The sequence below is a fragment of the Mytilus trossulus genome, chromosome 9, assembly GCF_036588685.1.
Source record: "Mytilus trossulus isolate FHL-02 chromosome 9, PNRI_Mtr1.1.1.hap1, whole genome shotgun sequence".
Lineage (NCBI taxonomy): Eukaryota > Metazoa > Mollusca > Bivalvia > Mytilida > Mytilidae > Mytilus > Mytilus trossulus.
In genome coordinates, this window is record NC_086381.1 from 11,525,574 (window position 1) to 11,540,036 (window position 14,463).

The 14,463-nt window shown below is 32.6% G+C and overlaps 1 protein-coding gene across 1 annotated transcript; it reads right to left on the minus strand.

Annotated features, from left to right (window-relative positions):
* Positions 1 to 4,676: 4,676 nt before the first annotated feature.
* Positions 4,677 to 9,610, minus strand: LOC134685110 (uncharacterized protein DDB_G0287625-like). Its single transcript, XM_063544555.1, has 3 exons — positions 9,383 to 9,610; positions 6,034 to 7,412; positions 4,677 to 5,101 (listed from the first exon to the last, which is right to left on the minus strand). The coding sequence occupies exons 1-2, from the start codon at positions 9,432 to 9,434 to the stop codon at positions 6,037 to 6,039; spliced, it is 1,428 nt and encodes a 475-aa protein (XP_063400625.1). The 5' UTR covers positions 9,435 to 9,610; the 3' UTR covers positions 4,677 to 5,101; positions 6,034 to 6,036.
* Between the last annotated feature and the right edge of the window lie 4,853 nt (positions 9,611 to 14,463).

Genomic DNA, 14,463 nt, shown 5'->3' on the forward strand with positions numbered 1-14,463 from the left:
AGATTGATACATGTCAGACTGGCAGGTTTCATCTTATCTTGGCATAAAGATCATGATTCATTAAATAATTCTTAGTTGGTTTGTGATTTTGTCTTTTTCTGGGATACTATAAGCAATAGGACCACTATTTTTGATGTATTGAATGATTGTAAGGTGTGCATTGATATTGGAAAATGTGGTATGAGTGCCAATAAGACCACTCTCCATCCAAGTCACAATTTATAAAAGTAAACTATTATAGGCCTATGTAAGATGTTCAACACAGAGCCTTGGCTCACGCCTAAGTTCGATCTTCAACAAGGAGACTTGGCTCACACAACCAAACAGCATCTATATAAAAGTGCCAACAAAATGACTAATGTAAAACAATTCTAACAGGAACAGTTTTTACTTTTCTACATTGTAAGAGGTATAGGGGGAGGGTTGAGATCTCACAAACATGTTTAACCCTGCTGCATTTTTGCGCCTGTCCCAAGTCAGGAGCCTCTGGCCTTTGTTAGTCTTGTATTATTTTAATTTTAGTTTCTTGTGTACAATTTAGAAATTAGTATGGCGTTCATTATCACTGGACTAGTATATATTTGTTTAGGGGCCAACTATAGGGCACCTCCAGGTGCGGGAATTTCTTGCTACATTGAAGACCTGTTGGTGACCTTCTGCTGTTGTTTTTTATTTGGTCGGGTTGTTGTCTCTTTGATTCATTCCCCATTTCCATTCTCAATTTTATAATTCACATAAAATACTAGAAAATAGAATCATTTGTTGAGATTTTGAGATTTCAACATAACAATTCAATCATCAGTAAAACAGGCAAAAAATTTCAGCTTGAGCACACTTAGTTAACCTAAGGTTCCACATACTGATTCAGAGATCTCATATGCATGGCTGCCTCTTGTGCAGAAGGTTGTTGATTTAATTCTTGGTTGAGTAAAACCCAAACTTTTGAAACAGGCATTTGCTCAATCTTGGCCTATCAAGCATCATTCTCGTTACATTGAAGACCCATTGGTGGCCTTCGGCTGTTGTCTGCTCTGTGGTCGGGTTGTTGTTTCTAAGACACATTCCCCATTTCCTTTCTCAATTTAATCATTAGTAAGATCACTGCATATAAAAAAGAAGATGTGTTATTATTGCCAATGAGACAACACTACACAAGAGACCAAATGACACAGAAACTAACAACTATAGGTCAACGAACAGCCTTCAACAATGAGCTAAGCCCATACAGCATAGTCAGCTATAAAGACTGGTTTCATGATCGGAGTTAGACCAATGTTTCTTGGTAGGGTGACATGTTTTAATGCTGACTATCACTTTGTAAACTGGGATGTTATAACTTTATTATTTCAGGGTGTAGGTCTTATACAAAGCAGGCTTCATATTCGTTTCGCATTAACATGTTCTTGTCCTAAATATGCATTTAATTTGCCACTGAACATTTAACAGCCATGGATCTATCATGATCATCAACCTTCAATATGTTTGATTTTCTTATATTGAATAACTATAATTGTGCATTAAATAATTACAAATGTTTATGCGTTTAGATTAGATGACCCACAGCACTAGTGTGAACTATTTATTCTATTTGAAATGTGCCATTCATCTATCCGTCATCTTCATTGTCTTTCTCTAAAAGTTTTTAATCTCTGTTGAAGCCACTAGGCCAATTGAAATTATTCCTAGGCTATTAAAATAAGATGGGGTATGATTGCTTGTTTGTCTAGGGAGAAACTTGTATAACGGTATATATGCTGATGATCCAGCTGAATCAACAAACATCTGCTAATTAATAAACTTACCATAGAAACAAGGCATAAAATTTTGTATTTGCGCCAGACGCGCGTTTTGTCTACAAAAGAATCAATTGTGACTCTCGAATCAGGCTTAAATTGACAGCATATTTTTAAAATCTTTAAACGTTTTTCCAAGTTAGTAATATAGACGTCAAAAAGTAAAAACTTGAAATATAAATCAAATTTGACAATTTTGATTATTTTAGGCCACAAACTTCATGGTAAGCATTTACTAAAATATTGTTATGCGTTTATTTTTCTACATTGGTTAGAGGTATAGGGGGAGGGTTGAGATCTCACAAACATGTTTAACCCCGCCGTATTTTTGCGCCTGTCCCAGGTCAGGAGTCTCTGGCCTTTGTTAGTCTTGTATTATTTTAATTTTAGTTTCTTGTGTACAATTTGGAAATTAGTATGGTGTTCATTATCACTGAACTAGTATATATTTGTTTAGGGGCCAGCTGAAGGACGCCTCCGGGTGCGGGAATTTCTCGCTACATTGAAGACCTGTTGGTGACCTTCTGCTGTTGTTTTTCCATTTGGTCGGGTTGTTGTCTCTTTGACACATTCCCCATTTCCATTCTCAATTTTATATAGAAGTAAAACACCATCAAAACCAAGCTGTACAAAATCGTAATATACTATCAAACCCAAGATATTGAATATACCTCTATGTTTATGTTTGTGATATGTTTTTGTCGAGCCTTCGACTTTAGTAAAAAAAAAGCGAGACATAGCGATCCTACGGGGCGCCGAATGGGACTCTTGTGGTTTTGTACAAAATTCAATTCTGTCATAACAAAATCATTTTTGTCTTACAAAACTATGTGCTACAGACTTGTTTTGTGAGAACTTCAATTTTGTGATGACAAAATTCATTTGTGTAGACAAAATTCATTTTTGTCATGACAAAATTCAGTTTTGTAGACAAAATTCATATTTGTCATGACAAAAGTCAATTTTGTCTAAAAGGTATGTAAATATAAACATATTTGCATACAAAATTGACTTTTGTTACCTGATATGGAAATTAAATCACAAAAGTCAATTGTGTGAGGTAAGATTCAATTTTGTCAGACAAAATTGACTTTTGTGAGACAAAATTACCTTTTGTGAGACAAAATTACCTTTTGTGAGACAAAATTACCTTTTGTGAGACAAAATTGACTTTTGTGAGACAAAATTGACTTTTGTGAGACAAAATTGACTTTTGTGAGACAAAATTCAATTTTGTCAATTTTGTTGAGACAAAAGTCAATTTTGTTAATTTTGTTGAGACAAAAGTCAATTTTGTCAATTTTGTTGAGACAAAAGTCAATTTTGTCAATTTTGTTGAGACAAAAGTCAATTTTGTTGAGACAAAAGTGTATTTTGTCAATTTTGTTGAGACAAAAGTGAATTTTGTCAATTTTGTTGAGACAAAAGTCAATTTTGTCAATTTTGTTGAGACAAAAGTGAATTTTGTTGAGACAAAAGTGAATTTTGTTGAGACAAAAGTGAATTTTGTGACGACAAAATTCATTTTTGTAACAACAAAATTGACTTTTAAGAGACAAAATTGACTTTCGTGAGACAAAATTCATTTTTGTGAGACAAAAATCAATTTTGTTGAGACGAAATTCAATTTTGTCAATTTTGTTGAGACAAAAGTCAATTTTGTCAATTTTGTTGAGACAAAAGTCAATTTGTCAATTTTGTTGAGACAAAAGTCAATTTTGTTAATTTTGTTGAGACAAAAGTCAATTTTGTCAATTTTGTTGAGACAAAAGTCAATTTTGTCAATTTTGTTGAGACAAAAGTCAATTTTGTTGAGACAAAAGTCAATTTTGTTGAGACAAAAGTCAATTTTGTCAATTTTGTCGCACAAAAGTCAATTTTGTCTCACAAAAGTCAATTTTGTTGAGACTAAAGTCAATTTTGTCAATTTTGTCTCACAAAAGTCAATTTTGTGTAACAAAAGTCGATTTTGTATGCAAATTAGTTCACAGAAACCAAACTTAACTAATTTGAATACAAAGTTGACTTTTGTCGCCCAATTTTTAAATTAGGTAACAAAAGTCAAGTCTGTGTAACAAAAATGAATTTTGTCATGACAAAAGTGACTTTTGTCCGCTGATAGATAATTTTGTATGACAAAATTTTAAATTTGTAGTATGATACAAATTTTGTTAAACTGAACTAATTTTTGTTGAACAAAAGTCACTTTTGTCAGTACAAAATTGAATTTTGAGTACAAAACCACAAGAGTCCCATTCGGCGCCCCGTAGATCCTACATAGCGTCGTCGGTGGCGTCCACAAATATTCACTTTGTGGTTAAAGTTTTTGAAATTTTAATAACTTTCTTGAACTATATTGGATTTCTACCAAACTTGGACAAAAGCTTATTTATGTTCATAAGATAGTATCCAGAGGTAAATTTTGTAAAAATAAAATTTCATTTTTCCGTATTTTACTTATAAACGGATTTAGTTTTTTTTCTGCCAGGAAACATTACATTCACTCAGTGTTTAAAGTTTTAAAAAATTAAATTACTTTCTAAACTATCTTTGATTTGTACCAAATCTGGACAGAAGCTTGTTTATGTTCATGAGATAGTATCCCGACGTAAAATTTGTGAAAATTTCAATTTTTCTGTATTTTACTTATAAATGGTCTTAGTTTTTCTTCCAGTTAACATTACATACAGTCTGCAATTACAGTGTTTTTTAAACATTTTAAAGATTCTTAAACTATCCTGGATTTTTACCAAACTTGGACAGAAGCTTCTGACAATTAAAAGACAGTATCGAGAGGCCTATGTTTTTCATCAATATATTTGTTGAGTGTGTGATAAACAGCAAAAGTAGGCGAGACACTGGGTTCCGCGGAACCCTTACAAATTTTTTCCTGTTCATTCCATTTATTTTCTTTTTTGTACACATCTAATATCGTGTATTCTGTTGAGGAAACTATCATTTTCATTCTTGTTTTGGCAAGGTTATTCAGTTTCAGTCCTTGCCAGGCCAGCATATTCGTGTTCAAATCCTCCTGTCTCTTCACTAAAACATCAAACGGACATCTTTTTATTTGACCAACGAGTTGATAAATGTATGAATTATTTCTCGCAAAGATTTGAACTGGGAAAATTGAAAAAAAGTTATAATAGTAAATATATATATTTGTTCACATATGTCGTATAAAAATATAATTTACTCAGCACCGTTTCATCTTTAAACAGACGAAATAATCAACAAAGACAATATTTCCCCCTTTTTCTTTGTCTGCAGCAGGAAGCGTCTTGCTATCATCCAATAGAATAAGTAATCTGAAATGAAATACCATTATCATTATATCAATATTTTATCTATTTTCATTAAATACTTTAATTATCACAACATTAGTTCCTTAAATTGTTTTTTTTTTAGAAATGGATGTTTCTAAATAGGTGTATGGCACGAATTATGCATAGCAATTTAAACCTCAATGTACATAAAAAGGCCACGAAAAAATAGTCATTTATACAATCTGAAAGAAAACAAAACTCATCAAAGTTGTTTCATGAGCAAACATATCGCATCTACCTATTTTTATAGAAGAGGAAGAAAATCGTTCGAATTTGTATTTTGAAAAACTTCACTTGCATTAAATTATAATTACATTAGATGTATGTTTCATTATAATACTTTATTTTGATTGGCTAACTGCACATCACTTGTTATTCCGTAAGCAATTGCATCACTCAATAAAACTTTTCATTCAAGATAACACGTGGTCCCACAATAAAGTGCACAGGTGAATAACATACAAAAAATATAAAATTCGTGTTTTCACGATCATAGCTGAAAAATGAAATTATAAGTATTGAATGTTTCTTTTTGTAACTTTATAGGGTTGTAAAAGCGTTGACCGTGCGTACATTTTTAGTATGAAGCGCTTCCGCGCTTCATACAAAATGTACTTCGGTCAACGCTTTTACACCCCAATAAATTTACAAAAAGAAGCATTCAATTCTTAAACATTATATCATTTTCAAATGTTCATAGGTTTACTCTATAGGAAGCCAAAATCTCAAAACGAGAGCTATTGTTGTAAAACAATCAAACTATAAAGACAATACCGGTATTTGTCGGTGTCGTCTGGTCTATCGTGGAGAGTTGTCTCATTGACAACCGTATCACATCTTCTTTGTATATGAGCAAATCATATTTTATTTGTATTATATATTTTAGTTTGGATTAAATTTAAAAATCAACGCACCATTCAACCAAATCCATGACCCCATCTTGTTTCAAATCCTGCAAATGCACAGCTGTCCTCATCACAACCTCTGCATAACCGCCTTCCATTGTCGTCTGTTATATACGATGTTCGTCTGCACGTGGCTGGAACTATTGGTCTGCAATCATCCTGCGAGGGGCATCGACGAGATTGTTGCGTCTGGACCATTTGTCTTGTTACTGGTCTTGTCTGTGCCCGTTGACGTTGAATGGGTGTATTCTGTCCCCGTGCTATTTGCTGCCTTGTTACTTGTAATTGCGCTAATCTGTTTCTAGTAACCATAGACTGTCTTCTGAGTTGTAACTGTTGCAATTGCGTTTCAGATCTTGGCCGTGACGGATTTAACGGTATTCTTGTTCGTGTGTTAGATGTATCAATGGTCTGTCGTGTCCTTGACCTAGTGTCAGTTGTATCCATGGCCTGTCGTGTCCTTGTCCTGATGTCAGTGTTTCTTTGGTTTGTTGAAAACCTTGTTGGAGCTAGAACTAAAGGTCGTGCTGCTGTCAACGCCGGTTCTCTAGATTGCGATCCTATTAATGCTAGTTCTCTAGATCGCGATCCTATCAATGCTAGTTCTCTAAATCGCGATGCTGTCAACGCCGGTTCTCTAGATCGCGATACTGTCAACGCTGGTTGTCTAGATACGACTATGGGTCTAAAAGACTCGGGACGAGGTGGTGTTCTTACAAATTGTGATTGCTGAACCAAATCGTTCGAATTTCGAAGAACCAGAGGTATACGTCTTCCTAAGTTTCCTATTTGGTTGACATTTTGATGTCGATTTTTGAATGGTTGAATGTTAGTATTTGAAAGTGAAAGTAAATTAGTTACAGGTATGTTTTTGTCGTTTCTTTCACCTTGAAATCCACTGAAAAGTGAATTAGTTACAGGTATGGTTTTGTCGTTCCTTTCACCTTGAAATCCACCGAAAACATCTGACAACACGGAGTTCATCTTTTTCTCGGCTGAAGCTTTTATCAAACCAGTTAAAGCATTCGTCTGCCTTTGCAAATCAGTTTGAATAGATTTCGTTAATAGGGTTGTGTGTTTGTTAACTGATGCAATAAGACTGTTGATGGATTGACTGGTAGTTGATATGGGACTTATAACAGTTGGTCCAATTGCATTATTTAAAGTAGGGTTTGAAAGGAACCCTACAGGCAAAAAAGCGCTTTCGAACTGAGATGGAAGATTTAGAGTATTGATATCTGCCGGAGAAATTTTGCCACTAGGTCTTTTAGAGATCACTACTTCTGGAGATACCACTACTGTTTGTTGGGTTTTTGTCTGTAAAGTTCCATCTTTAGTTGGTTCGTGTCTGTTCACAAATAGAAGGTTCCTACTCTGCGTGCCTTGTGCTGAAAATCAAAGGAAGACATAGTAAAAATTACAAAAACATGGTAATAGATATAGGAAGATATGGTGTGAGTGCCAATGAGACAACTCTCCATCCAAGTAACAATTTAAAAAGTAAACCATTATAGGCTAAAGTACGGCCTTCAACACGGAGCCTTGGCTCACACCGAACAACAAGCTATAAAGGACCCCAAAATTACTAGTGTAAAACCATTCAAACGGGAAAACCAACGGTCTAATCTATATAAACAAAACGAGAAACACGTATATATTACATAAACAAACGACAACTACTGTACATCAGATTCCTGACTTAGGACAGGTGCAAACATTTGCAGCGGGATTAAACGTTTTAATGGATCCAAACCTTCTCCCTTTTTCTGAAACAATAGCATAACATCACAACATAGAAAAACACACGATAAAATATCAATTGACAGACTTAACTCAAAACATGTTTTTAACAAACCTATTTAACCTTTGATTTGTTGGTAGTTTTCTAGCTGTCAGTGATTTTGTTCATCGTTGAAGGCCGTACTATGACCTATATTTATTAATTTCTGTGTCATTTTTTATATATATATATATTTGTTGGATTTGGTAATATTATGATCATCGCATTGTTACTGTGGACGAGTGACGTGGCCATTTATAACAAGACAGATCAAATGATTTGTTGATCTGATTGTTGGTGTTAATACGCCACTTTTGGACTTTCATGGCGGCCAGTTTTTATTTATGAAGAAGCCGGAGTGCCCTGAGAAAACCACAGACCTTCGATAGAAAAACTGATAATCCTAGTCAATAAAGATTGGAATCAAGTGCATCCGCACTAGCAGGGATTGAACTCACAGCCTCATTGTTAAATGGCTAGTGATAACAGTTGTAGAACTACTTAAACCACGTGGCTACCAAGGTCCCCCGATCAAGTTATTTTAATGCAGTATATTTTTCTGTAAAGAAATTTAATACTCATTGTTATACTCTGTTTCAATGTAACAAGTTTTTGAAAAGACTGAAAAATAAAATAATAGTATATAAATAAAGAAACTAAAAAAATAAAAAAATAAGGGTCCATGTGCTTGTTTTCGAGATAAGCCATTGAAAATTTGGTGGGAAATAACTCTCTAGACCTTTCAAACATTTAACATTGGCACCCTTTTTCTTTAAAAAAAAATTTATGAATAAATAACAAGAATTTTATAACATTTTTAAATAGGGCTTTATATACTATATGTAATAAAATTATAAATTGAAAAATAGGGGTTAGCGTGGATTTTTTTTAATTGAACTACAAGGATAAAACCCGAGGATTTCTTATTTAAGGGAAAAGTCCAGAAATAAGCGAACATCCTTAAAATATCAGGAATGCATGCGATTATACAATACACAACAAGATTGGCTATTTTCTTTATTATTTTTCCATTTAAGCAATTTTTGTTCATAAAAGATTACAATAGAAAATTCTACAAGTATCATTATACATTTTGTTGGGGGTTAATGAAATACACATTGTAACCGAAAGTCAGAATGTTCCATCAAGAACAAAATAAGTACAAAAGCAGCACACAGTTTTGTCATGTAAGTGGCCTTTTGTAGATGACTATATCTAATGGGTTTTGCTCATTGTTAAAGATCACACGCATGACCTAGGGTGTAGAGTTTTCTCGTTTACAATTATACCACAAATTTTCATTTTATATTATTACAAGTTAATGCTCATGACAAGTAATGTATCATAATACAATCCATCGATTAAAAAATTCTAAAAAGAATCCGACAGGGTATGATATCTTTTAAGAATGTATATATTTTTTGTTTGACTAAGTTGTCTAGAATTGTGGACTACTGAAAATCATTTGTACGGATAACTAAACAATGATATTTAATAAAAACGTAAGAATAATCATTTGAGTGCTGACAAAATAATAAAGTGTATATAAAATTGAAATTGAAATACATAAAAACTTACTTTTTACATCTGCAATCAAAACGAACAATACAGCATATAGAACTCCAATCATCTTTTAATTAATTTATGTATCTTTTAAAATTAAATCACATAAATTAATTATTATTTTCATCATATAATAGAAAATCAAAACAGAACTTTACTATGTGACGAGCATGCTGGCAAGACAATCGAAAATATTATATTTGGTAAGATACAAGAAATGGTCACTGATGACGTTTTGTGAAGTATTTACGAGCAATTATTTTGTAATAAATATACAGTATGATATAGTCATTAGAATGTTTTATGTCTGAAACAAGCATGTCAATATTGCATTTTATGATAGTTGTTACATATTGGTATGCACAATTACCTGTAAAAGGTGAGAATAACATTAGTATGGATGCAGGTTATGCAATTATATATCATGATTATATGCCAATAAAATACCTGTCGTTCTTTTATTTTGTCATGCAGTCATTATCGATTATCTAAGTTATTTGTGGTTTTTGATTTATTAAAATGATAGCAGTAAACTTGCCAGTGTTGTCCGGTAATTACTTCTAACGAATTTTTTTGGTACATTTTTTTCCCTTTTTTTCATCATTTTCTTCAATAATAATAATAATAATAATAATAATAATAATAATAATAATAATAATAATAATAATAATAATAATAATAATATTTTTTTCGACAAAACTGGTTACAAAGATACTAAAAATATCTGAAATATTGAAATATCACTAGCTTTTTTGTAAAATCTCATATATGAACTCTTAATAAAATTCTCAGCCTAACAAAAATGCTTTCCGACCTTTTCTCTTTTCTCTATACATTATCTATGTGTACGACCAGTTAAAGGGAATAGTGGCCTGGTAAACAGGATGCACACAGAATACTGTAAATCTAACTTTGCACCAGTAAATGTGCACATCAATATGTAACAACTACATGACAATGTAATATTAACGCGTTGTTCAGTCATTACACATTATAAATCCCTCAGTAGTGGTAGCTAAAAAGTTTGAAGTTTGATTACCATGAAAATGTCTTCCCGTATCACTTTATCACTACCAGTATTATCTTTGATAGCTATAGCCATTAATACTTTTTATTCTTTATTCAAACTATAAATATAATCAACAAATACATGACATTATCTTGATATTATCTACTGAAAACTGAAACAAATATGGTTCATTTAAATCCTTGTATCGGAGTGCACCAATGAAATCCATTACCTACTGCTTTTTTTTTATAAAAACAAATGGATGATGATATAAGAAAATTGAAATATAAATTATGTAAAGTTCTGATATGCTGCCATAAAGAAAGGTGTTGATGTTGCTTAATCTGGTTTTAAAAAATGTAATTTGTTTATGTAACGCATATATATTATTATTACTTTGACACAACATAATTCAAGTTGGTGTAATATTTGCAATATTATAATAGTAAATTATGCAATGGTCAAACTTTATTTCTTACAAAACCAATATAAGAAATTACAGCGTGATGAATGCAACAAAAACCTTTCCCGATAATATGTTATCCCAACATTTAAATAATAGACAAAATCATCAATGCTCCATCTAGGGGGGAAATGTATCAATATTATATTGCTTTTTATTCTGAAATCGGCCAACTATTGTACAAAAGCAATATAAGAAATTATAGCGTGGTGAATAAATCAAAAACCTTTCCCGACAATATGTTTGTGTTATACCAACCCATTCAAAAACCCGGAGGTTGTGGATGCTCTATCCTCTTTGCATGACATGTATGTCGTAGTTCCAGCAGATAAAGCCTCTAATAATATTGTCTTCGTATGTAAAAATCTTTATTTGCAATGTCTCACAAAAGATGTTGGAATAAACATCCCAACTGGTAATCCTACATATTCTTTAACATTATTTACAAAGGATGAAATTGAACAAAATCACCAATCTATCCTTCCTTCATATGATATAAACATTAAAAAAATAAATTAAAAAAACAACCCCAAAAACATCCGTCATTATACTGTATAATAAAACTTCCCAAAACTTCTTAAAGAGAACGATACATAGCTGGATCACCAAGGATGATAAACATCTTCCTAAAGTGATGACTACTATATATTCTATCTACAGTGAAAGATGGCCTTGAAGAATATTGTAATGAGATATATTCAACCATGCAACTGTGTCAATCAAATGTGGATTCTCAAAAATTCCAAAGATCTACGGCTCAATCTTAGATCACAATCTCTGTAATTTTGCAGCTACATACAGACCTTTGATTTTTCTACGCTCTACACTACTATTCCATATGCTCAATGAAAAGATATACTTTAAGATCTCATTTAACAGAAATGTTTCTATAACAAGTGGGAATCGTAAATACAAATTTCTTGTTTGGATTATAATAATTCTTATTTTGTGAAGATTGATTTTATTATCAAAAGGCATCGACATTTTGTTGTTGTTGAGTTTATGATAATTCAACAGACAGTCGGTATTTCAATGGATGCTAATTGTGCACCCCTTCTGGTCGACTTGATTTTGTATTCGTAGGAACAGTAATTCAATCAGAACCACATAAAAGACTAAATGAAAAAGCACCATTGCAAAATACTCAAATTTTACTATCAGATATATGGATGATGTCTTATCACTAACTAACCCACATTTCAGTCAGTTTTATCATCTCATATATCCTAGTGAACTTGAAATTAAGAATACTACTGATACTAAAAGGACTGAATCATACCTTGATCTTTTCCTCAATATTGACACGAAGATGGACGACTTCACACTAATATATGTGACAAATTCAACTTCCAAATTATCAATTTCTAAGCAGTTACCCTCTGCTCCGTCGTATGGTGTATATATATACCAATTGATACGTTATGCTCGTGCATGCTAACACTTTACTGACTTCATATACAGGAGTGTGCTTTTTACACAGAAACACCAGCACTAATTGTTTGATCTATACGATGTAATAGTTTCCGTTGGACAACGTGTATGTCTGAAAGGTTGAAGTCCAAATAATTATATAATCACCTTTCAATACCATCATTGTCATGAAAATTGTTTGGACTTGTATTGTGAAAATAATTGTGCCATGCAGTGTTGTAATTTCAGCGATATTATTTATAATTTTTACTGTATAAGCGGGAGGTTAGGCTATCCATATAACCAGGTTCAACCCACCATTTATTCTTAAAATGTCCTGTACCAAGTCATGGATATGTTATCAAAATAGTTCGTTTCTATGTATGTTGGCGTTTGTTTTTGTTGCCATTCAGTGTTTCTTTGTTTTTCTCTAAAAGTTGATGTGTTTCTCTCGGTTTTACTTTGTAACCCAGATTTGTTTTATATCAATCGATTTATGACTTTTTAATACCGGTATACTACTGTTGCCTTTATTCATATTTAGAAAAGTGCTGACTTATTGTCGGATAACTTAACGCCCACAATCAGTGTTTTCTGCTCTTTGTTCGGGTTGTTGTCTCTTTGAGACATTCCCCATTTCATTCTCAATTTCATTATTGATTCTTTGGTTGTAAAATCTCACTAAATATTCCCTTACACGCGTTTCACTTACACAAAACTCACAAGTGGCGTTCAAAGAAAATACGAAATTGAAGGGTACCGAAAAACAAAATTCCTAAAAGGAATGCAAAATACGACCAAGGCTATCCATGCCTTAGCCTTAGTGTTTCGAATATTTCAACATATATTAGACAAGATTTGTATTTGATAAATGAACGTTTCAAAGGTATTTTATGTAGAAAAAAATGTGTCGACTACTATTCTGGTTATAAGGTAACACGATACCAAGGGGTACAATCAAAATCACGTGATGGATATACACACACCGGAAGTTACAGTCGAACTCGCCGCTTGAAAGGTTAGTAGTTGCATTTTCTTGTTTATATCAATTAAATTTTGATTAATAAGTTGGCACACCGAATGTCGGATAGTATGTAGTTTTAAAAGCAAGGATAATTGTGTATTTCAAAACTAAATAGTATCCGACATTAGGTGCACTACCTTATTTATTAAATTTAATTGATATAAACAAGTAAATACGACAACTTAAGTTCCTTCAAGCGGTCTGCTCGACTGTTACTTCCGTCGTGTGTATATCCATCACGTGATTTTGATTGTACCCCTTGGATACCGAATGGCATATCTCCCGATTTCCAAACTTTTTGGCACACGTGTTCTTTGAATCGAGTTACATCGGAATATGTAATAAAAAATGGGGGTTACCATTTTTGTATTCTTGGCCAAGTCAAAAAACGAAGTTAGAGAGAATAAAAAATACGGATAACACTTTAGATGCCTGCATTGGGTATTGTTATTGTGTTGAAGATTTCAACATTTTACAAATAGTGCATTTTTTCTGAAAATGAACTTGTCAATGAATTTCATGTTGACATAATTTTTGCGCCTGTCCCAAGTCAGGAGCCTCTGGCATTTGTTAGTCTTGTATTATTTTAATTTTGGTTTCTTGTGTACAATTTTGAAATTAGTATGGCGTTCATTGTCACTCGACTAGTATATATTTGTTTAGGGGCCAGCTGAAGGACACCTCCGGGTGCGGGAATTTTCTCGCTAAATTGAAGACCTGTTGGTGACCTTCTGCTGTTGTTTCTTTCTTTTGTAGGGTTGTTGTCTCTTTGACACATTCCCCATTTCCATTCTCAATTTTATACACTTTAAAGTGATGACTACCAGACTTGTGCTATCAGCATTAGTATTGAACCTGTAGCGGTAAAAAAAAACATCCACGGAAACAGTAAAATTAAGTCCTTATATCTTCAATAACAAGCAAATTACGAAACATATATATTATTTATAAAAACAAAAATAAGAATGTAATAGAATATATAAAAAAAACAAGATATATGTTTGAACTATACATAATAATGTAATAATTGTAATGAGAATGATTACGGTCATATAACTCTGTCTACATATGATAAGTTTGGGGCTCCTTCCTGTAGTGAATGGCCAATAACTCTGCATTCGAAATTTGGAAAGGCTTGTTTTCCCGATACAGATCTGCAAAAACTATAGTAATGTAAAACTGCATTTCCG